Source organism: Nomascus leucogenys, chromosome 19 (assembly GCF_006542625.1).
Source record: "Nomascus leucogenys isolate Asia chromosome 19, Asia_NLE_v1, whole genome shotgun sequence".
Classification (NCBI taxonomy): Eukaryota; Metazoa; Chordata; class Mammalia; order Primates; family Hylobatidae; genus Nomascus; species Nomascus leucogenys.
This window is the reverse complement of record NC_044399.1, coordinates 73,324,965-73,347,161: the sequence shown is the minus strand read 5'-3', so window position 1 is coordinate 73,347,161 and position 22,197 is coordinate 73,324,965. Positions and strand designations below refer to the sequence as shown.

The window sequence follows — 22,197 nt, the reverse complement described above, 5'->3', positions numbered from 1 at the left end:
AGGCGACACTAGAGCAAAGATCTGGCGGAAACGAGGGAGTGAGCCGTTCAGCCACCCGGGGGAAGACGCTCCTGGCAGTGGGGACGACCAATGCAAAGTCCCTGCCGTGGGAATGCACCTGATATGTTTGAGGATCAGCAAGGAGGCCAGTGTGGCTGCAGCAGGAGCAAGAGGGACAGTGGTAGGGGTGAGGAATACGGACCAGAGCAGGCGGTCCTTGTAAAGACGGTGGCTTTCGCTCGGAGTGAGATGGGAGCTGTGTGGGGCTTCCAGGAGAGGAGCAGCGAGGTGGTCTCATCGATATTGTCAAAGCATCTCCCTGGCTGCTGTGTTGAGAACAGACTGTAGGAGGGTCAGCGCTGAGGCCAAGAGGCATAGCCAACTCTGCGCTGACTCCCCTTCCAGGGGAGAGTGGTGCTAAGACCATGCAGTGGCATTGAAGGTGATGACAAGGGGTTGGATCTGGAATGTATTTTGCATTTGGGACAGAGAGGATTTCCTGACAGCCCGTGCCCAGGCCTGGTCCCAAAGCACCTTCTGCATCCTTCGGGCAGGCTGAGCATCTTTCCTCCTGCAGGGACCCCAGACAGCAAGGATGTGTACAGCAACAACCTGGAGAGACAAGGCCTGCTTTCGGGCGCTGGTGCCTCCACAGAGGAGCCCTGAGGTCCCTGCCTGCAAGCCTCCTGTTGGTCCCCACAGTAGCAGTGCCTCGGTTCCTCTTTGGTTGTCCTCGGGGACTCCGGCTGAGGCGCATCTGCCACTTTTGCATTCCCGGCTGGAAAGCTAGCAGGACCCTATGGCTGGGCTGGGAATGGAGCTGTCAGCACTCTGCGTGGGAGGCCTGTGCCTGCACCCCGCTCAAGGCTGCCCCAGCCTGGGGTCCCCAGCCTGGCTGCTGCTGGGCCCTGAATAAAGAGAGGCCAGTACAAAGCCCATGGATTTTGGGCCTGTAGACAGCCCTGTTATTTATAGCCTCTCGTGCCTCTGCTGGAGGGGAAGTGGGTGAGGATGGGATGGGCAGTCCAGGCCAAGGATGCAGGGCTGCCCTAAAGTGGGGAAGCTGAGGGGCTGGCTCGGCATATGGGTCTCTAGGGGTCCCCAGCCTGGACCTCCCACTCTGACCCAGCTTCTACATTCTGCAAAGTCACGAGCACAGGACACCCTCTACGTGATTCCACTCTTTGTTTTGTTTTGCTTTGTTTTGTTTTGTTTTTGAGATGGAGTTTCGCTCTTGTTGTCCAGGCTGGGGTGCAGTGATGCAATCTCAGCTCATTGCAACCTCCGCCTCCCAGGTTCAAGAGATTCTCCTGCCTCAGCCTCCTAAATAGCTAGGATTACAGGCATGTGCCACCACGCCCAGCTAATTTTTGTATTTTTAGTAGAGACGGAGTTTCACCATGTTGGCCAGGCTGGCCTTGACCTCCTGACCTCAGGTGATCCGCCAGCCTTGGCCTCCCAAAGTGCTGAGATTATAGGCATGAGCCACCGTGCCCGGCCAACTCCACCCTTTGAACAAAATGTGGGGGCTGAATCTTGCTCTTGAAGATGAGTTTCCACTTGGGCGCTGGTGTGGGGATGTGGCTCCAAGTTCCAGGGAACCACACGGAGGAGCACCCATGCCTATACAGACACGGGTGCAGCTGCCCCAGAACCCTGCTGAGGACTTGAGTGGCCATGCAGGGATCCTCCTGGCCTGCCCAGTTCTGTACCCCTGGTCTTCCCTGGGCCCACGCTCTGACCCCGGCACAGCCTGTGGGGAGGGCTGGCTCTGCGGAGCCCACGCTTGCCACTGGGTTCAGAGCAGCTGGGCTCAGCGGGCCCTGTGGGAGATCGACAGCTTCCAGGCGGGCAGCAGTGGGGAGGCTTGTTCTCATGTTCTTTCCGCCTCCCCTGGTGCCCAGCCAGGCGATCACTTGCTCACTCACTGATGGCCACCTTCGCTGTGCCAGGCTGTGCCTGTCTCCCAGCAGCTGCGGGCAGAGCAGCGACCGAGACTCTTGCACAACCCCTGATGCTTGCTTGCTCTGTCCCTGCCTTCTGTGGGGGGCCCCCCAGCCCTCGCTGTTGGCTGCAACAGGCCCCAGGAGCAGGGCTCTCCAGCTCATCCCGCACCTGCACCACAGCCAGCCCTCCCTGCAGGCTAGCCAGGCCCTTGACCGTGACTCAATGCTTGGAGATCATGCAACAGGCGGCCCTTGAAGTTACAAGGTAAAATATCTGTAAGGATATTTTGTTTCTCCCGAGAAGGAGGCAGCAACTGGGCAGGAGCCAGGATGCCACGGTCCCTCTCAACATTCACTGGCTGTGTGACCTAGGTGGCTCCCTGACCCCCTGAGAGCCACTGACTCCCTGGCTGTGTTTGAGAGGTGTGTTGACACGGCTTTCTAGCCTGGGCCTCATGTGATTCACACAGGCTGGGTCTAGACCCACAGAAGCCCAGCTCCAGGGTCTGAACCTTCCTCCCAACAGCCCCAGGGAGGACCCCTGCAAGTTGAGGCTCCTGGAAAACGAGTGAGGGCCACCCAAGGGTCAGAACGCTTGGCTGGGCACAGCGGCTCACGCCTGTAATCCCAACACTTTGGGAGGCAGAGGCTGATGTACTGCTTGAGGTCGGGAGTTCAAGACCAGTCCGGGCAACATGGCGAAACCCCGTCCTTACCAAAAATACAAAAACTTACCTGGGCGTGGTGGCACGCATCTGTGGTCCCAGCTCTGGGAGGCTGAGGTGGGAGGATCGCTTGATCCGGGGGGTGGGGGGTGGAGTTCGTCGTGAAGGGAGAAGGCACCACTGCACTCCAGCCTGGATGACACAGTGAGACTTTGTCTTAAAAAAAAAAAAAAAGACCACCAGCCGCTACCTCCCCACCCAGAGTCCAGTAGAGGAAGAACAAGAACCTTGTTTGTGCCAACTCTACAAACATGCATTGGTATCAGTGGGTGCCCATCAGGGTGTCCAGCAGTGAACCAGACTCCAGCCCTGCCCTTGGACCTCACAGCCCACAGCAGGACAGGCAAGCGTGGCACACCTGTGGGCAGAGTAAGGGTTTCTGTGCCCCAGAAGCCTTCAAGGAAGTGGCTTTGGAGTTGGTAACAAGGTGGGGGGCGAAGGGAATAATAGGTGCAGGGGATGGACCCACAAAGTGGGGGAGGGTGGGGCAGAAGATTTGCAATGAGTCATGGAGGGGTGTGGTGTGGCCAGAGAGGAGGGTGCGTGTGTCATTGAGCGGGGAGAGGAGGTGAGAGAGGCTGTCTGGGATCAGAGGGGCTTCAGATGCAGGTCCAGGAGCTGGGGCTTTAATCCTATAATCCAGGGTAGTTTCTTATGATACAAGTGCATTCTGATATTTGGGTTGCTGGGCAGGGCAAGGCGGTACTTCCCAAGGCTGAGCCACACGAGATGCCCAGCTGGGAATTTGTAGAAAGCTATTGTCTAAAGTGGGTGGGGGCAGACTGGGAGCTCTGGGGCTGGTGGACGCGGCGAGTGACAGAGACCAGTATCTCCTCTGCAGCCAACCCAGACTCCCACCTTCTGCCCTTTTGGGGCCAGTCCTGGTGGGTCGAGGTTACGATAACAGCCTGGGGGAACCCAGCCACTCAGGCTGGAGTGGAGTCTGGTAAACAGAACACATCTTCCTCGCCTAAAGGGCCCTTGTTGGGTAATCTCAGCCACTAATACTCTGGACTTGTTTGTTGGGAATGTCAAGAGGAGGAAAAATGCTGCTCAGCAGGATGAGTCCTTAAGCCTGACCTGACTCTCTTTATGTGTTAATTGCTCTTTCCAGACATACGCTGCATTCCAGCTATCAGGTATTATCCAGGCATGGAGGTGTCTCTGTGTGCGTGTGCCTGTACCTGTGTGTGCATCACCATGTTGGTGTGTGGCCACATGGGGGTCTGCTAGCTATTGGAACCAATACCAATAGGTATTAGTAAAGCTTTTTTTTTTTTTTTTTTTTTTTTTTTTTGAGACGGAGTTTCACTCTTATTGTCCAGGCTGGAGTACAATGGTGCAATCTCAGCTCACTGCAACCTCTGCCTCCCAGGTTCAAGCGATTCTCCTTCTTCGGCCTCCCAAGTAGCTGGGATTACAGGCATCCACCACGCCAGGCTAACTTTGTATTTTTAGTACAGACGGGGTTTCTCCATGTGGTCAGGCTGGTCTCGAGCTCCTGACCTCAGGTGAGCTCCTGCCTCGGCCTCCCAAAGTGCTGGGATTAAGGCATGAGCCACCGCACCCAGCCTTAATTTTTCGTATTTTTAGTAGAGACAGGGTTTTGCCATGTTGGCCAGGATGGTCTCGAACTCTTGAGCTCAGGCAATCCGCCCGCCTCAGCCTCCCAAAGTACTAGAATTACAGGTGTGAGCCACTGTGCCTGGCCTAAAAGCTCTTTTTCCACTTTGTCCTGAAGGTTGGGGGTGTTGAACCTGTGTGTCTGGATTCCCACATCCTAACCCTGGCTTGTTCCTCTGCAATACCAAATATTGGTCTGTCTGTTTCATTCCCTGAAGTGTTTGACTTTCCTTTGTGCCTGGGTGGGCTTGAGAGGTTGTTTAATCTAATGCAGCCTCTACAGACAAAGCTGGCAGCAGGCAGCAGGAGGTTCCGGGAGCCATGCTTTATCTCAACACAGAGAGGTGTGTGACCGCGTGTGCTCCTGTGTGGCCATATCAGTTTGGGTTGTGGGGTTGTATGCAACAGAAACAGACTGACTACCTTTACTAGGCAAAGGATGCACTGAAAGCACATCAGGAACTCATAGAATTGATGAGAAGGTTTGGAGATTCAGGAGCCAGGGTTCCTGGGCCATATTATTTTGGGGTCTGTGCCAGAACTCCAGAATTTTATCGCTATTCTTTTGCCACCCTCCTCAAGATTTAAAGCCCTGGGCAAGAGATTCCAGTTGGGTTAGCTTGGATCCTATACCCATGCATTGGTTTATAGCCGCATTGAGACCAGCAGACCAGTGTGCTGTTAGGAAGAGAAAGGAAGTCTCAGCACCAAAACAAAACAAAACAGGAACTAAAACAAGATGACAGGCTGGGCGCGGTGGTTCATGCCTGTCATCCCAGCACTTTGGGAGGCCAAGGTAGGCCAATCACCTGAGAGGTCAGGAGTTCAAGACCAGCCTGGCCAACGTGGAGAAACCCCGTCTCTACTAAAAATACAAAAATTAGCTGGGCTTGGTGGCGTGTGCCTATAATCCCAGCTATTCAGGAGGCTGAAACAGGAGAATCGCTTGAACCTGGGAGGCGGAGGTTGCAGTGAGCCGAAATCGTGCTCCAGCCCGGGCAACAAGAGTGAAACTGCTTCTTGGAAAAAAAAAAAAAAAAGAAGAAGAAAGAAAACAAGATGACAGAAAACAAAAAACAAAGGTAGCATCCACTACAATATCTCAGGCAGGCCACTGGCCATCTCTGAGATGCAGCCTCTCCATGGGATGGAGAAAGGCTGGACTTGATGCCCTTCAGTGGAGTCTTTATTTCTGATAGTCTGCATCCATGATGAAAGGAGACTGAAGCTTCTATAATGTAGAAAGTGTTAAAAATGTTCAAATGGCAGAACAGGAACTTCTGTGTTAGTGGGGACTCAGAGCCATCTGTTCTGAGCAGGAGAGAGAGGCAGAGACGAAGCGTTCTGAGCAAAGGCAGGCTCAGGCTGGGGGAGGGAACGGGGGCCCCAACCAGTCCTCAGCTTGGCAACAGCAAGAGCAGAGGAGGTGCCTCCTCCCCACCGTGGGTGGTGACCTGCGGGGAAGGCTAATCAAAGGGTGGAGGCAAATGGCAGGTGGAAGCTAATGGAGGGTGGAGTCAATCAGGAAGAAAATGCCTGTTCCAGAGGAACCAGGAGACGAATCTCGTTTCTGAGTCATTCAGAGCAACAGACACATGATGCAAATCAATGTACATTTCCTGAGCACCTGCTAAATGTCATTTACTCATTCAATCAACAAACATTCTTTGAGCACCTCCTCTGTACTGGCTCGTGGAGATGAATCAGAAAGGGTATGGGCCCTCGAGGCTCACGGTCTGTTGGTGAAGGGCGGGGGACAGATTCTTGCACAGAAAAAAATCAGCACAGTGTTGGTGTGATGGAAGGATACACAGGTTGCTCAATAGCCCAGAGGAGGAAATGGTTGTTCAGGTGGGCCAGGGAAGGCTTCCTGGAGGAAGCTGTTTCTGTGCTGGGTTCCTGAAGGACAAGTGGGAAGAGTGAATAGGCTGCACAGGCAGAGCATGCCTCAGTCAGGGTCGGGGTCAGGGGTTGCACGTGGGATGCTCTCCATGGTCCTGAATCATCGTTGTGCTAGTGGGACAAGGGCTTTTTTGTTGATGGGAGGACAGGGGCTATAGACAAGTGCCCCAATTCTTGCCCCTCCCCCAGGCTCCAGGAAGTATTATAGCTGTGAGTTCAAGAAGCTCCATGTTCAGTGTGGCGGAGGGTAATTTTGAGAGATGGATCTGAGGCTGAAGATTGTCATGGGTTGTGAAAGGTTGTGAAGGCTCTTGGAGATCATTAAGGAATGTAGATTTTTTTTTTTTTTTTTTTTTGAGACAGAGTCTCGCTCTGTCGCCCAGGCTGGAGTGCAGTGGTGCGATCTTGGCTCACTGCAAGCTCCGCCTCCTGGGTTCACGCCATTCTCCCGCCTCAGCCTCCTGAGTAGCTGGGACAACAAGGCGTCCGCCACCACACCCAGCTAATTTTGTTTTTTTATTTTTAGTAGAGACGTTTAGTTTAGTAGAGACGTTTGGTTTCACCGTGTTAGCCAGGATGGCCTCGATCTCCTGACCTCGTGATCTGCCCACCTTGGCCTCTCAAAGTGCTGGGATTACAGGCGTGAGCCACTGTGCCCGGCCAGGAACGTAGACATTTTTAACCCTATAGCCAGTGAAGAGCCTTAGAAAGCTTTTGCTCAAGGTAGTGATGAGGTGCTTTGTGGGATTCAGAAAGTGACTGGCAAGCAATATGGAGAAACGACTGGAGGGCTGGCCAGGCGTGGTGGCTCACGCCTGTAATCCCAGCACTTTGGGAGGCCAAGGTGGATGGATCACTTGAGGCCAGGAGTTGGAGACCAGCCTGGCCAACATGATGAAACCCCATCTCTACTAAAAATTAAAAATTAGCCAGGCATGGTGGTGCGCACCTGTAATCCCAGCTACTCAGGAGGCTGAGGCAGGAGAATTGCTTGAACCCAGGAGGCGGAGGTTGCAGTGAGCCAAGATTGTGCCATTGCACTCCAGCTTGGGTGACAGAGCAAGACTCTGTCTCTAGAAACAAAACAAACAAAACTGGAGCGGGATGTGGGGACAGGTGATGTTGAGCCTTACAAGGGTCCAGGTGAGACACAGAGAGGCCTGAGCTAAGCCAGTGGGCAATGTGGACATGGGGAGATGTTCAAGAGAGGAAATTGAAAGCCCTTAGATGTGGGTGTTGAGGAGGAGTCCCCACATGGCTCCCAGGCTTCCTGCTTGGCGACAGTGTGGATGATGGTGCTTTTTGACAAAAGATAAATGAGTGGGAGCAGGTTGGGGGAAGGATGACAAGTTCAGTTTCAACTTGTCATTGTTTCTGTGCTGGGTTCCTGAAGGATCCTGAGCCTAAGGTGCAGGTGGGATAGCTGGTGGGGGGCACGTGTAGAAGGCTGCGTATGGATCTCGTGTTTGGAGATGAGGCCCTGTCTAGAGATGGAGGTTGGGGTGTCACAGTCACATGGATGATCATTGAAAGCTGAGGCCACAGCTGCACATGGTGCTCACACCTCTAACCCCAGCATTTTGGTAGGCTGAGGTGGGAGGATCACTTGAGCCCCAGAGTTTGAGACCAGCCTGGTCAACATAGTGAGACATTTTTCCTAAAAAAAAAAAAAAAAAAAAAAAAATGCTGGGTATGGTGGTGCAGGCTTACAGTCCCAGCCTTTTGGGAAGCTGAGGTGTGGATCCTCAGGGGAGGAAGACTCTTCTTTTTTTATATATTTTTTTATTTTTTAATTTACTATTATTTTTTTCTCCCTGAGACGGAGTCTTGCTCTGTCGCCCAGGCTGGAATATGAAAGTCTCCGTTTCTCTGTCTTTGCTCCTCTCTGTCTTGGCTGTTTTTGTTGTTGTTGTTGTTATTGTGAGACAGAGTCTCACTCTGTCACCCAGGCTGGAGTACAGTGGTGTGATCTCGGCTCACTACAACCTCCGCCTCCTGGGTTCAAGCAATTCTCCTCCCAAGTAGCTGGGATTACAGGCGCATGCCACCACACCCAGCTAATTTTTGTATTTTTACTAGAGATGGGGTTTCTCCACGTTGGCTAGGCTGATCTTGAATTCTTGACCTCAAATGATCTGCCCGCCTTGGACTCCCAAAGTGTTGGGATTACAGGCGTGAGCCACCGCACCCGGCATCAGGAGACCCCTTCTTAAAAAGGATCCCTTGAGCCCAAGAGTTCAAAGTTACGACGAGCTATGATTGCACCACTGCGTTCCAGCCTGGGTGACAGAGAGAGACCCTGCCTCTTAAAAATTTTTTCAAAAAAAGTAAAGTTCAGGCCTAGGTGAGAGGCTGCCAAGGCAGAAGCTGCCAAGGGGGAAGGGAAGCAACCGAGGCCTGGAGACACTCCCATGTGGGAGGATGGGCAGAGGGCAGATGGGCTGAGCTCCCAATTACCAGCCAGGGAGGAGCAAGTGCATTCTAGGCCAGTATTTCTCAGAGTGTGTCCTGCAGAGCTCTCATCTTGCAAGACATTCTGTGGTCACACACACCTGGGAACATGGCATCCTATATCTCCCTCTGGAAGATTCAGAGTGTCCATTCTCATAGTAAAGGCTCTGAAAAGTCCCTAAGGAAACCTGTTTTCTGTGTTTATCCCACTACTTCCCAAGTATACCTGCTCTTCGAATAACGGCCATTAATGCCCTGTGCCCCATTTTTTTCTTTTTTGTGTGTCTTCTTTTCTTCTCCCCCGCCTTTTTTTTTTTTTTTTTTTTTTTTTTTTTTTTGAGATGGCGTCTCACTCTGTCACCCAGGCTGGAGTGCAGTGGCGTGATCTCGGCTCACTGCAACCTCCACCTCCCAAGTTCAAGCAATTCTCCTGCCTCAGCCTCCTAAGTAGCTGGGATTACAGGCACGCACCACCACGCCTGGCTAATTTTTGTATTTTTAGTAGAGACGGGGTTTCACCATGTTGGCCAGGCTGGTCTCGAACTCCTGACCTCAGGTGATCCACCCACCTCCCAAAGTGCTGGGATTACAGGTATGAGCCACCACGCCCAGCCCCCATTTGTTTTTGAAGCTGTGATCTAGACCTAATTGAATGAATATCAGAAGGTCCTTTAGCCACAGAGTTCAGACCCCTGTTATACTGATGAGGAAACAGAATCCCACCCAGGCTGAGGGCAGCATGCGGGGCAGTGGAGGAAGTGCTGGATTAGAGGGCAGACACACCTGGGTTTAGTCCAGGTGCTGTCATTTACCAGGTGTTCGACCTTGGGCAAATTACTTCTTTTCCCTGGGCCTCAGTTTCTTCATTGGCGAGATGGAGGAAAGAACCCTACCAGTCCTCTGTCTGACAGCCCCAGGATACTTCCAGAGCTTCTTAGAAGGCTGTAGGGATTTGTCCTGGGCTGCACAACCAGAAAGGGCTTCTTGTCCTCCTTGTCCCTCTGCCCTTGGTGGCCCCTTATCCCATACAAGGACCTATTCTAGAGACTGCCTTTGAGTTGAAACCCCAGTGAAACACAGTGGGAAGGGCTGGCTTGCTTGGTGGCAGCTCAGAGGTCCCCCAGGTTTGAAAGGCTCATGCCACCCTCTTCCCCTGCTCTGGGACCTTCCCAGTGGTGAAAAGGGAAGGCAGCAGAAAGAGAATGCTCCCCTTTCTGTCAAGGCCGAAAGTGTCCCCCTGGACAGGACTGTGGCCAAAAGGATGAGGAGTTTTGAGGCATGGGAAGGGGACTCTGGGGTTGGGTCTAGAGTTGTGGTTGTGCCTCCTTCACCACTAGACACAGTTCCACAGCTGGGCAGCCTCCCACAGCTGGACTATATCCACCTGCTGGCACCATCACACACTTATGAGATCATTGCTGGGGCCCGGTTCTAGCCCCATGGAGCTCCTAGCTCTCTGTCCTTGTTTGTTAATCACCCGTCATGCCAGGCCACCATGGGGAACTCCCCCCATTCGCCTTTGCAGGCCTGAGCTCAGCGAGCTGGAAAGAGGCAGCAGGCAACTTTCAGAATGAAATCTGTTTTCCTAACCCTCCCGTCACAGTCATTCATACCCAGCACGCTGAAGCATATTTTTAGTCACTTTGCAGAATTTAAAATACACCTCGAAGGCGCCAAGAAACACCAGTTGGGGATTAACTCTGCTCACAAGAGACAGTGGAGGGGGCCGGGGGGGTGCCTCGTGCTGTGTCACCCGTTGGCTATGCCATGACTCACTGTGGCCGACAGCTTCATCAGATGCACCTGCCTGTGGACGTGGGGTCCGGAGAAGCCTGTGGCGGGCAGTGAGCTCCGGCCCCCGGGAACGATGCCAGAGCCTGGGGGGCTCCAGCCCTGCCACAGACTCACTGCCTGTTCTTAATGGGTCACGTCCATGCCCTGGGACTTGTCTGTGAAACACGAGGAATAATTAACTGGTTTCTGAGGGTCTGTCCAGTTCTAACATTCTGTCCTCTGCACTTTGTACATGATTTTAATTTCAATGAAAGCCCCAAACAGGTGAATGGGGGAGGAAAGGGGGAGATCGTCACAGAGCCACAGCACCTCTAAGGAGGGTCGAAACCGTGATGGGATGTCAGGAACACAGAAGCACCCCAACCATTCTCCGTAGGAGGCAGAACCCCGCCCCATCCCACCAAGGGGAGGTGACCACCCATGGATTTCCAGACTGAATCCCATCCTGCCATCTGCCCCCAGATACAGAAACGGAGACCCAGAGAGTGGGTGCCCTGTTCAGGGTCATGCCACACGCCAGGGCAGAGCTGAGCTAGGACCCAGCCTCCTGTCTGCCACTGGGGGCTTTGTACCCTCTCTAGCACGTACCTGGAAGTCTGAAGCTTGAAGATGTAGCCCCTCAGGAGAGAAGGCCCCTTCTGAATATCCTGTTTCTGTTGGGCCCCAATCACAGCCCTGGCTCTCCCTGCCAGGGGCTGCCGGCCACTCTGTGGGGCAAGGGTAGGGTCCGGGTGCCCACACAGGAATGGGCCCGGGGTAGGTTGGGGGCTGGATCTGGGTTGCCCTGGGGAGGTGGGCGACACAGCCCACCATGACTGGTGGAGGTCTAGGTTCTGGGCCCTCCCTGAACTGTTTAAATCCGGGCGTGTGAGTATCGGAGGAGCCACCGGCTCTCCAACTGGCGCCCCTGACTTTAGCCATCTGAGACTCCTCTCTTCAGTTCTCCCAAATACGCTAGGCTCAAGCCCTCAGCCCGGCTCCCAGAGCCTCCGCCGGGAGTCCACGCCCGAGGCAGGGGTTGGGTGAAGGGTACTGAGTAAGTGCTGGGAGCCCCGTCACCAGCACCCCGCTCCCAGCTCCGTAGCCAGAGCAAACACTCTCCCGCTCCCCGCGGGCGTTCGCGGCCGGGCGGCCCCGGCGTGACTGCGCCCCCATTGGCAGGAGGGGCTCTGCCGCCCAGGCCCCCAGTCCCCGGGTCCCCACCCCCAGAGCAGCACGTGCGGGGCGGGGCTGTGGCCCGAGCCCGGAGCTGATTGGGCGCGGGCCTGGTAGGCGGGGCCGGGCCGCAGCTGTCAGAGCCGCGGCGGCGACGGAGGCGCATCGAGCTGAGCGGTGGCAGCGCCGCAGCCGGGAACAGAGCGCAGGAGCCGACGGGGCCCGACCAGGATGGTGCAGCGGCGGCTCCGCGGCGCACGCACGCGCTGAGCGGGCCCAAGCTGGGCCCCGCGCCCCCCGCGCCCCCCGCCGCCCCGATCCGGGCCGGCATGATGTGCCTGGAATGCGCCTCGGCGGCGGCGGGCGGCGCGGAGGAGGAGGAGGCGGACGCGGAGCGGCGGCGCCGGCGCCGGGGGGCGCAGCGAGGGGCTGGCGGTAGCGGTTGCTGCGGGGCGCGGGGCGCGGGCGGCGCTGCAGTCTCCGCCGCGGACGATGAGGTGCAGACGCTGTCGGGCAGCGTAAGGCGGGCCCCAACCGGACCCCCCGGCACCCCCGGCACCCCCGGCTGCGCAGGTGCTGCAAAGGGCCCCGGCGCTCAGCAGCCCAAACCGGCGAGCTTGGGCCGCGGGCGGGGGGCAGCCGCCGCCATCCTCAGCTTGGGCAACGTGCTCAACTACCTGGACAGGTACACCGTGGCAGGTGAGCGAGTGCCCCACCCAGCCCGAGGACCAAGACCCCACCCCATCCCACCACCCGCCTCGAGGGAGGTACCCCAGAGAGCTTTTGGTCCCAGGTTTGCTATCTCCAGGCCCTACGTGAGGTCCCTACGGACCCTCTGCTCAGGCACGACTGGGCAAGGGATGCCTCCGTGCTCCACGGGTACGATCCAGCTCCCCGCTCATACACACCCGGGGCCAAGGGTTAGAGGCGTCCCCACCCCTGGAGCAGCCCGAGCGTCCTCGCCAGCCCTTGACGGCCCATCCGTTGTCCTCTTCTCCAAGAGTCTCCTCTGCGTCTGTCTGTCTCCTTGTCTCTGCGCCCCCTCCAACCCCAGCTGCAGGTTCCCGGGCCTCCTTCCCTTCCCCCAGCCCGGGCCGTCTGTCCGTCCATGGCCCGTCAGTTCCTTCCTTTCTCCGCCGCCTCCACCCCCCTGCGTGCGTGCGGCGAGTGCGCGCGCCCCTTGCGGGTGTGCGCTAGGGAGACCGGGTGTGTGTGCGCGTGGCGGCGCGGTTGTGTGTGTGAGCGCGTGGCTGACAAAGGCTCCGGGCTGCGGGGAGCGGAGGGAGGGGAGGGGCGGGGCGGGTCCGCGGCGCCTGGGGACCCGGGCTGCGGTTTGCAGCTGGCCCTGTACGGAGGCCTGGAGACGCCTCCCCCTGCACTATGTTGCTTGGGGTGTAGGGTAGGGCGCAGGCCTCTGGAGCTAGAGACGTGGAGCCTCATCCTCAGGGAGCATCTCTGGGAATCAGCCTTGAGGACGGGATTGGGATCGATAGAACAACTGGGTTCTAGCCCCAGATTTGCTCCTAATGTGCTTGGTGTGTGACCTTGGGCCAGTCTCAGCGTGTGTTTAGGTCTGTTTGCCCGTTTGTGAGTTGATTGATCATTGGGCCTTTGGGGGACGCACGTGGTTCTGGAATTGCCTTCTGCTGGCTCCCCTCCCCAGCTCTTAGGGGTGGGTCTAGGGGTAAGAATTTGCCCTAGACTGAGCTGCTACTGGTTGGGAATGGTGGAGCTTTGAGAGGGAAGGACTTTGGCCAGACTGGCATAGGAAGGGGCTTCCCTGCAGGAGGAGAGCAGTACTGTGTGCCTGGCGTGCTGGCCCGGAACCTGCGTAACTCCAGCTTAGTAAAATCTGGAGCTACCAGCCACACACACAACAGAGAGAAAGAGGAGATAGAGAGGAGAGAGGAAGGATTTAGTTCTGGACAGACTCTAAAGAGAACTTTGCGGTAATTGAGAGAAGAGAGCCCGGGCATAAAGCACATGCCACCTGGCGCCCTTCTCCGGGCCTCAGTCTCCCCCTCTGTTGAATGGAGTTTTGTGTCAAATGGAAGGGAAGAATTCTGATGGGAGGGCAGAGGCTTCCCCCTCCCCCCATTCCTGCTTTCAAACCCGCTTGGCTCTCTGTCCTTCCACTGGAGGAAGTTGGAAGTGGGTACCAGTGGCATCAGTTTCTGGGTCGAGCTATCCCAAAGAGACACTTTGGTCTAGAGAACAAGAATATTGAGCACCTCCCAAAAACGCCAACCGCTGTCACGCATGCACCATGCTGCCGGGGACCTGGGGGCATAAGTGCCACCCTTTGGGGGAGAAATCAGAGGATACCCTGGGACCTGCAGTCAGTTCAAAAAAGGCTTCTGTACACAGATAGGGGGACCAAGGTCCCTGTACAGCCCCCGTTCAAGATGGCCAGGAAAGTGACTGACTGGCAAAGTTGGGGTTAGATCTAGCAGTAAGGCTCTGCCTGGGAGGACGTCTTCCCACCCTTTCTCAGCTGAAGAATGAATGGTACTACTTCTGACACTGCAGCGCTCTCCAACTTGGTTTTTTTTCCAGCCCCAGACCACCCCCTTTGACGTTCTTAGGGGAACTGCCTCTGCCAGGGGCAGAGCCAGAGAGGGTGGGATCAGGGAGGGCTGGCGCTTATCTGCTCCCACTTCTACCCAGGTCTCAGAGTCAGATTGTCAGAATGGGGGAATGAGATAGGAAATTTGTGGTGAATTGGTAAAGGGAGGTGGGGAGTGGTGGCTAAGAGGGGCGTGGGGGCGGTTAGGGAGGAAGGCCCGGAAAGCCCTGTGAAAACACCCACCTGGGCTGCGCCTCCCTCCCTCTCGTGGCCTGGAGTGGGAGCTCACGCACCACCCCACCCCCAACACACAACAGACACAGGTTTCCTCTCCGGATAAGCCTGGTTGCCCCTCTCTTAATGGTAGATTTCCCCATCTCCACTTCCCCAAGTTCAGTTTTTAGGAATATTTATTATCTCTATGGTAACTACTGTGGCTTGATGTGCTAGGGCCAGGGGAGTGCTCATCCCAGGCCTGAGTGCACCTGTTGCTGGCTGGCCCAGCTGGGACAGAGATGGGGATGTAGAGACTCCATTGCTCAGTCTTTGATGCTTGCACCTACCTGGCCCCAGCTCCCCACCAAAGAAGGAAGGGAGGTCCCACTCTCCTTTAACTCTGTCCTTTAAATCTGTTTTTTCATAGTACTGACCAGCTTTGTCCAAAAGAAATATAATGTAAGCCACATATTCCGGTCAAATTTTCTGGTAGCTGGGTTAAAATAGTACAAGAAATAGGTGCGATTAATTAATACTATATTTTATTTAACTCAATATATCCAACATATTTCAACATGTAATCAATATAAAAGTTGTTAGGGCCGGGCGCAGTGGCTCACACCTGTATACCCAGCACTTTGGGAGGCCGAGGTGGGTGGATCACCTGAGGTCGGAAGTTCAAGACCAGCGGGGTCAATGTGGTGAAACCCCCATCTCTACTAAAGTAAATACAAAAATTAGCTAGCATGATGGTGCACACCTGTAGTCCCAGCTACTCGGGAGGCTGAGGCAGGAGAATCACTTGAACCCAGGAGGTGGAGGTTGCAGTGAGCCGAGTTCACGCCACTGCACTCCAGCCTGGGTGACAGAGTGAGACTGTCTCAAAAAAAAAAATTATATCTATCTATCTATCTATATATATACACACACACATATGTATGTTGTTATTGGGATATTTTGCCTCCCTTTTCATACTAAGTCTTTGAAACCCAGTATGTGTATTTTCCATTCATAGCACATGTCAATATCACGGTGGCCAGGGGCCACTAGAGTGGACAGTGCAGGTCTGGAGTCTTTGCTGCCAGAGTTCGAGGCAAGGCTCTTCAGCTTCCCAGCCGTGTGACCTTGAAGACATCACCTGAGCCTTCTGTGTGATCATTCCCCTCCCGCCTGCCTCCCGGGTTGCGTGGGATAAATGAGACTGTATCTCGAGCACCTGGGACGGGGCCAGATTCCTAGGAGGGCTTCATGAGTGCCAGCTGCCTTCTCCTTCATGCCTCTGCTCAAGCTGGGCCCCTGGCCATGATGCCTTTCCTGGTTTTTTGTTGTTGTTGTTGTTCTGTTTTTTGTTCTGTTTATGACAGTCCTTTCAGGACACCTTTGCAAACCCCTCCCTTCTCCACAGGGCTGGTCTCCATCCTGGGAACTCTAGTAGCTTCTGCCTCTGCGCAAGCATTCCCAGCGCCACCCGGTGAACCTGCTAATTACGGCCTCTCCTCCGCCCCATGAGAACCCCCTGAGGGCAGCAGGCCTCAGAGCGGGTGAGGAGGGCCAGGCTCCCGTGCTTGCTCTTCTTACCAAGCATTGCTTCAATTGGATGAAATTGAGGTAGCCCAGAAACCTCTTCTAAATCCTTCCTTGCACCTCCTTGTGCAGATGGGAACACAGCCATCCAGAGAACAAAGACACTTACCCAAGGTCACACGCGGGGCGGAGCAGGGCCACACCAGCCAGAGCAGCATCCTCTCCAGCCCCAGGAGCCCCAGGTGGAGGTAGGGACATGACCCTTGCTTCTGGCCTGGGAACGCAGAGGCTCTGCTGGCTCAGGCAAGAGCCCTTTGGGTAGGTGAATTTCAGTTTAATTGAGCCAAGGCAGTTTGAGCTCCCTTAGGGCACATGGCTCCTGCTCCCATGGTCCCTACCAGCCTAGCAGCCACCCAGTCTGCATTCTCAGCCCACTCCTCGCTGCCAGGTCAGGAGAAGGAGGGAGTCCCTCAGACGGGGGTCGCACGCCCCCTCTAACCAGCTCTGCTTCCTGGTGCCAGAGCCACCTCTGCCGCCCAGGCTGCCATTCTTACCTTTGTGAAATGGAAGCAGAGCTGAGGGTGTAGGTGGCATCATTTTGCCCCTGGAACCAGGCCCCACAAGAGGGAGCTGGCCCTGGCCTTGTTTATGGGTGGCGAATGACTATTTGGGAACTGAGATCCTTCCCCAACTTCTGTGGGGTACCTGTTCTCTTCTCGAGACCTATTTTCCTTCCCTTTGATCCAGCCTGGGGCAGCCTGGGCACTTGGAGTTGGGTGGAGTGGGGGCTGTGGAGGAAAGGCAGAGCCTTGCCCTGGGGGAGTCCTTTCTGCCAAAGAAGCTGAGATTGGTATCCATGGCAACTGCTCACTAACACAAACCCAGAAGGAGCGATGAGCATAGGGACCCAGCTGGGAACATAAGCCGAGAGGGACTTTGGGGCTTCCCCGGAGCAGCTGAGCTGGGTGCAGGAGGAGGGGGTGCCAGGCTGGGGCTCACTCTCCTATTGGCCTTTTTTTTTTTTTTTTGGTCTGTCCTGTTAAGTCTATCCAGAATTGAAAGATGGGGAAACTGAGGCCCAGGGTCTTTTACAGGGTCACCTGGTGGGTAGATGACCTGTCTTGTGGCTCTGTGGCTCTCTTTAGATAAGGATGACCACCTTAAGGATAAACAGTGCCCCTGCCTTGCCCTCTTAGGTGGCCTTGTCCTGGCCACCACCACATCTGCACTGTGGAGAAATCCCAGCTAAGGCCTGAGGGGCAGGGCATCCAGAGTGTCTGACTGGCAGGCTCAGCACCCAGGTGAAGCGCCAGTGGCTCAGAATGTCAGCGCCCTTGTGACTAACTGCCTGCTGCCCACTTCCTTGCTCCTGCTTCCTTTTCAAGGCACCTTTCAGCAGGCTCTGCCAGCCCCTCCGCTGTGCTGTCATCCGTCAGAGGAAGTGCCTTGAAACATAGTACCTTGGTCTGGGGCCCTGGGCCAGTGATGGCCCTGGCCTGTGCCTCTGTTTCTCATTTAGTGGATGAGGCAGGAAGGCTGCAGGTCTGCAGGTGACAGCCTGTTCTGAGAGGGAGGCTGCCCTGTTCAGAGCTGCTCAGAGGAGCTCCTTGTTCCTTCCCCAGATCCTTCTGCAATAGGAAGTGGCCTTTGTTTCTGCCTGTGGGGGCCTGAAATCTTGAAGGTAGAAGGGGGATGAGAGTGAGGGAGTCCAGGAGAACACTGGCCCGATCCCTAGGCTTCTGGGGCTGGGCTCCCTCTTTTGCTCCAAATGTCTTCTGGGCTGAGCTTCCTGTTCCCGGCTCTGCCAGCCTTCGCCAGCTTTACTGTGTGACTGGAGGCAAATTCTGACTCTCTCTGATCCCTGAATCCATGATAGATGATTTTTGTCCCTCTCTTGCTGTTGTCAGTGTCTTGCTCCCAAAGATAGTGTGGTGCACTTGGTCTCAGGAACTCTAGTCTGTTGGTCCCTGGCTCTGCCTGCACCTCCCTTCCCCAGGACAACCAGATCTGCTTCCCGGGAGCTGCAGTAGCCAACTGCGCTTGCCCCTGGTGGGTCTCAGCGGTGTCCTCTTTCCAGGATGCCGTCTCCAGTGCTCTGGGCTGAACCAAGTGCCTAACTCCTGGTTTCGAACTGTACTCTGCTCCACCTCCATCACAGCACCCATCCCCATGGAAGGTCACCATCCCCCTCTAGCCATGAGGGGCAGAGCCTGGTCACAGCTGGAACCCCTTCATGCATAGGAGACTGAGCCAGGCTTGAGCCCTGTTGACTGAGTCACAGACTCAGTTGACTGACCCTTGGGTTGACTCATACCTGCCTGACCCAAAGCACATCCTTCTGGGCTGAAAGGGCACTGGTAGGTTTGGACAGCTCAGGTGAAGGGCCAGGCCCCTATGCTGACATCAGGGTTTCTCCAACAGTGGCTGGTGCTGTCTCTTTGTTCTGACCAGGGCTCACAATGAGCCTCAGGGCCTGAGTCTCCAGGAAGGAAATGGGAGGGTGTACTCGGCGGCAGTCCCTGTCTACCCAGCCCTCAGCCCTGACAATGAGGCCGCCCAACCCCCAAGCTGGGCAGAGCGGCTTTTCCACATTCAGGAGGGCACAGTGGCAGCTTTGCCCTGTCTTTTCTGCAGCTAGGGCTGGCCCAGGTCACACAGTGAGGCCGTGTGAGGAAGAGCACCGGTCTGCTCTGGGCCTGGTCCTCGCCTGGTGGCTGGGAGGTTGGTGAGTGGGGCCATGGGGGAGATGAAAGTAGAGCATTGGCGTCGGGGCAAGAAACAAACCTGGAACGAGGCACTAGCCAGAGCTTGGAGGCTGGGGACAGAGTCCTGTCCTCCTGCCTCCTGCTTTCCTCTGCCCTCTTGGAGCCCTTGCTAGGGTCTCCCCACTCCCACTCCTAGAGCCACGAGGTCTTCGTGATTCCTTCACTGTCAGGCATGGGGCTCCTGAATGGGCTTCCAGGAGGCAAAGAGCAGGATCAGGCTTTGTAAACTGAAAAGGGCTGTGCCTGGGGAGGGGTGGGGTTACTTGGTCTCACAGCTGTTTCTAGCACCCATGCGAGGACAGCTGGTGTGGATGTTGAGGGGTGACTGCTTGCAGCCTTTTTGGGGGGAGTTGTCGGGGTGCAGGTGGGGAACATAGGCCAGATGTGGGAGCCTGGGGACCAGCTCGGCCTGGCTCCTGCACCCTCTGTCCTGCTCACCTTCTGCGTGTCAGCTTCCATCTGAGGCGGGGAGCAGCAGTCCCTGGCCGCCTCGGCTACTGAAGCAGCACGTGGCGAGAAGGCTGAGGGTTTGTGGGCTTGAGGGGAGCCATTCTGAGGTCTCTTATCTCTTCCCCACCCTCTTCCCCAGGCCCCTGCCTTATCCTCTGTCTGGCTGGCATATCATGACCCACTGGCCACACCCCCTGTGGGTCATGATAAGGCTGTGGCCACCTTATCCCTGGCCCCTGGTGGTCTTGGGAGTCCCTGGGCCAGGACGGGGCTGGGGAGGCTGAGCTGGGGAAGGAGTAGCTGTGCAAAGCCCCCAAATTGCTAAGGCAGAGCCTGGTTCCAGTAAACCTGGCCCCAAATGATAGACTAGAACCACAGGCCAGAGGCCCGGCGGCCCGGCTCCGCCCCGCCCACTCTTGGCATAGAGACACAGCAGGGAGGAGGGGGGCATTCTTGGCTCCAGGGTGGTGTGTCTAGGGCTAGCAGGGTCTGCGGGCAGGACTCTTGGGTGGGGAGGGGTGTTTCTCTAAGAGGCCAAGGCTCTGGGCTGGGGGCCTCATCCTCATGGTCCCTGCAGAGACGATCACTAAGCTGCTCTGCCATTAATGACCCAGATTTGCAGGGTGGCTTGGGGGTAGGGGACCAGCACACGTAGATCAAACCCAGTTGAGATTCAGAAATGAACCCAGCAGGGATGTCTTGGGATTCTGGGCCACTTCTGAAATGGGCAACCTGAGGCCCAGCTATTCCTGAAGGTCACATAGCCTCCTCCGGGCAGAGAGGGGCAGGATCTTGCCCTGGACAAGCCTGGGGGTGAGTAGGAGTGAGTGTGCCTGGGTCCAGGGCACTGGCTCAGGGACTGCCTTGGCCCAGTCCCTAGGCTGGTGGGGTGCTGGCGGGGCTGGGCTGTGGGTTCCCAGCCTTAGCCATCCAGCGCCAGGTCAGCAGAGCCAGGCTCTCCGGCCCCTGTAATTACCGGGGTGGGAGCTGCAGCCGAGCCAGAGCAGGGGTAAGACTCCCAGCGTGAGCCAGCACTGAGGCCTCCACATGGGGACCTGGGTCCCTCTGAGAGGGACTGGTCAAGGGCATCAGGGCCCATCCTTTCAGATCCCTAGGCCCTGTCTTTCCAGGCATCTGCCCCCATTTTGGATAAAAGAAAACCAAGGTGGGAATGCCCCATTGTTCTCAAGTCATAGCTGGGGCTGTGTCCTGTCCCACTAGTTAACGACCAATGATAACATTTATGACATTTATTGAGGACCTACTATGTGCCAGGCACTATTCTAAACACTGTATGTGGATTAACCTACTTAAACCTCACAACAATCATATGACATGAAGCAGATCTTCAAATTAAGTCATATTACAGAGGAGGAAACTGGCACAGAGAGGTTATGTTATTTCCCCAAGGTCACACAGCAGAGAAAGTGGGAAAACCAGGATTTAAACCCAGATGCTCCAGTTCTGGAGCCCATGCTCTTGAGAATTTAGCTAAGCCACCTGCTGCTCTGAGACAGGCTCAGGTAGGGTGAACGTGGGCTGATATTGACTGTGCTTGGGGAAAGCAGGGGGTACGCGGGGACAAGCTTGAGTGCCAGGTGCCCTGTCTGGGCTGCCTAGGAAGGAAGAGACCTCAGGATCACGCTGTTGGCATCTTGCATTTGAGGCTGGCCTGAGCCGAGGGCTCTTGAGGTCAGTGTGGATTTCCTCTTACACCTTGGCCTTTCGAGGATTCTGTGATGTCAGCAGATTGGACCTGGCTGGAGGAGGGAGGAGGAGGCCAGGGGTCCTGGAATCGGGGCTTGACTCCTCTCAGGGCTACTGAAGGACCAGCAGTGATGGGGAATCACTGTGAATGTCTGGGGCAAGCTGTTGAGTAAGTCAGGGCCAGAGTCCATCCAATTCAGGGGGTGCCCTTGAGGGTATAGGCACCACTTCACCAAGAGCCTCAGAGGAGAGAGGCAGGTGTCCTGGTAGACGCGACCTTGGATCTGGGCCCTAGAGGTGAGGCGGGTCTTAACGGCTAGAGAGGGATAGCGCAGGAAGAGGCACAGCTGTGGCCAGGGCTGGGCGGCCTACAGCCTGTGAGGTGTGGTTCCAGGGAGCTCAGAGCAGCCCGGCCAGTGGTTTCCAATCACCTGGGCAGTGCGTTTGTAGAGTCTTGGGTCCTACATCTAGAAAGGGTGACCGCAGATTTGGGGAGGGCACCAGGAAGCTGTATTTTAATAAGCACCTTCCCTAAAGGTGATTGGGATTCTCAGGCAGGTTTGGGGATCTTCCCAGTCTCTGCAAGAACTTCTTAGCTGAGTGTGGTGGTGCACGCCTGTGGTCCCAGCTACTTGGGAGGCTGAGGCAGGAGGATGGCTGGAGCCCAAAAGGTTGAGGCTGCAGTGAGCTGTGATCGTGCCACTGCACTTTAGCCTGGGTCAGAGAGCAAGACCCTGTCTCAAAACAACAACAAATACTGTCACCTGTGAAAGGAGAGAGGAAAGGAACAGCTGACAGAGGGGACGAGTCAGAGCTGTTCTCACCACCAGGGTGAGGGAGGTGTGGGCGTGTTTGTGGGCTGCTGTGCAGGAGCCGGAAGCCAGGGAGAGGCTGAGTGCACGGGCCCAAGCCAAGGACTGCCCCAGCGCAGCCTCCCTGCCAGGCGAGAGAGACAGTTGGCCCAGAGTAGGGGACGCTGGCCTCAGACAAGAGGTGAGACTTCCCGGGGCTTGGGAGGTACGTAACTGTTGTCAATGGATGTTGTTCCAGAATGTTTTCTTGGGTGATGAGGACCCTGTGGCCAGGAGACGATTCTGGCTGTGGATTTGGGGTGCTGCCTGGAGAGGCCTGCATTGTGGCTGTGTTGGCTGGGGTCTGCATCTGGGGTAGGAACCCCACTTTGCATGCACGCCTGGCGGGGTGGGCTTGGCCTGAGCTGTGGGAGGCTGCTCCTGGGCGTGAGGCCCATCCTGTGACCCACCAAACCTCAGCCTCCAGGAAAGAGGCTAAAAATAAGGCTGTGGTGAAGAAGGGAGGGGTGCGTGGGCCCGAGCCGTGCTGGAGCCCAAAGGAAAATCTGAGGCGACCCGCCG

The 22,197-nt window shown here is 56.0% G+C and overlaps 2 protein-coding genes across 7 annotated transcripts in view; both read left to right on the top strand.

Annotated features, from left to right (window-relative positions):
• The window catches only part of SPNS3 (sphingolipid transporter 3 (putative)), a 54,931-nt gene extending 53,976 nt beyond the window's left edge, over positions 1–955 (top strand). For both annotated transcript variants that reach the window (XM_030799810.1, XM_030799809.1), the window contains one exon: positions 578–955. In XM_030799810.1, the coding sequence (XP_030655670.1) occupies positions 578–666 (89 nt within the window). In that variant the 3' untranslated portion in view covers positions 667–955. The remainder of the gene's footprint in view (positions 1–577) is intronic.
• A 10,766-nt stretch (positions 956–11,721) lies between these two features.
• The window catches only part of SPNS2 (sphingolipid transporter 2), a 39,373-nt gene continuing 28,897 nt past the window's right edge, over positions 11,722–22,197 (top strand). For 3 of the 5 annotated variants that reach the window (XR_004026967.1, XR_004026968.1, XM_030799725.1), the window contains exon 1: positions 11,769–12,295. Coding sequence is in view for 3 of the 5 variants with exons in the window: in XM_030799725.1 (XP_030655585.1) it covers positions 11,926–12,295 (370 nt within the window). In the remaining 2 variants the exon portion in view is untranslated. Of the gene's footprint in view, positions 12,296–22,197 lie in introns of all 5 variants that reach the window. The other 2 variants (XM_030799726.1, XM_030799724.1) reach the window with 1 other exon arrangement.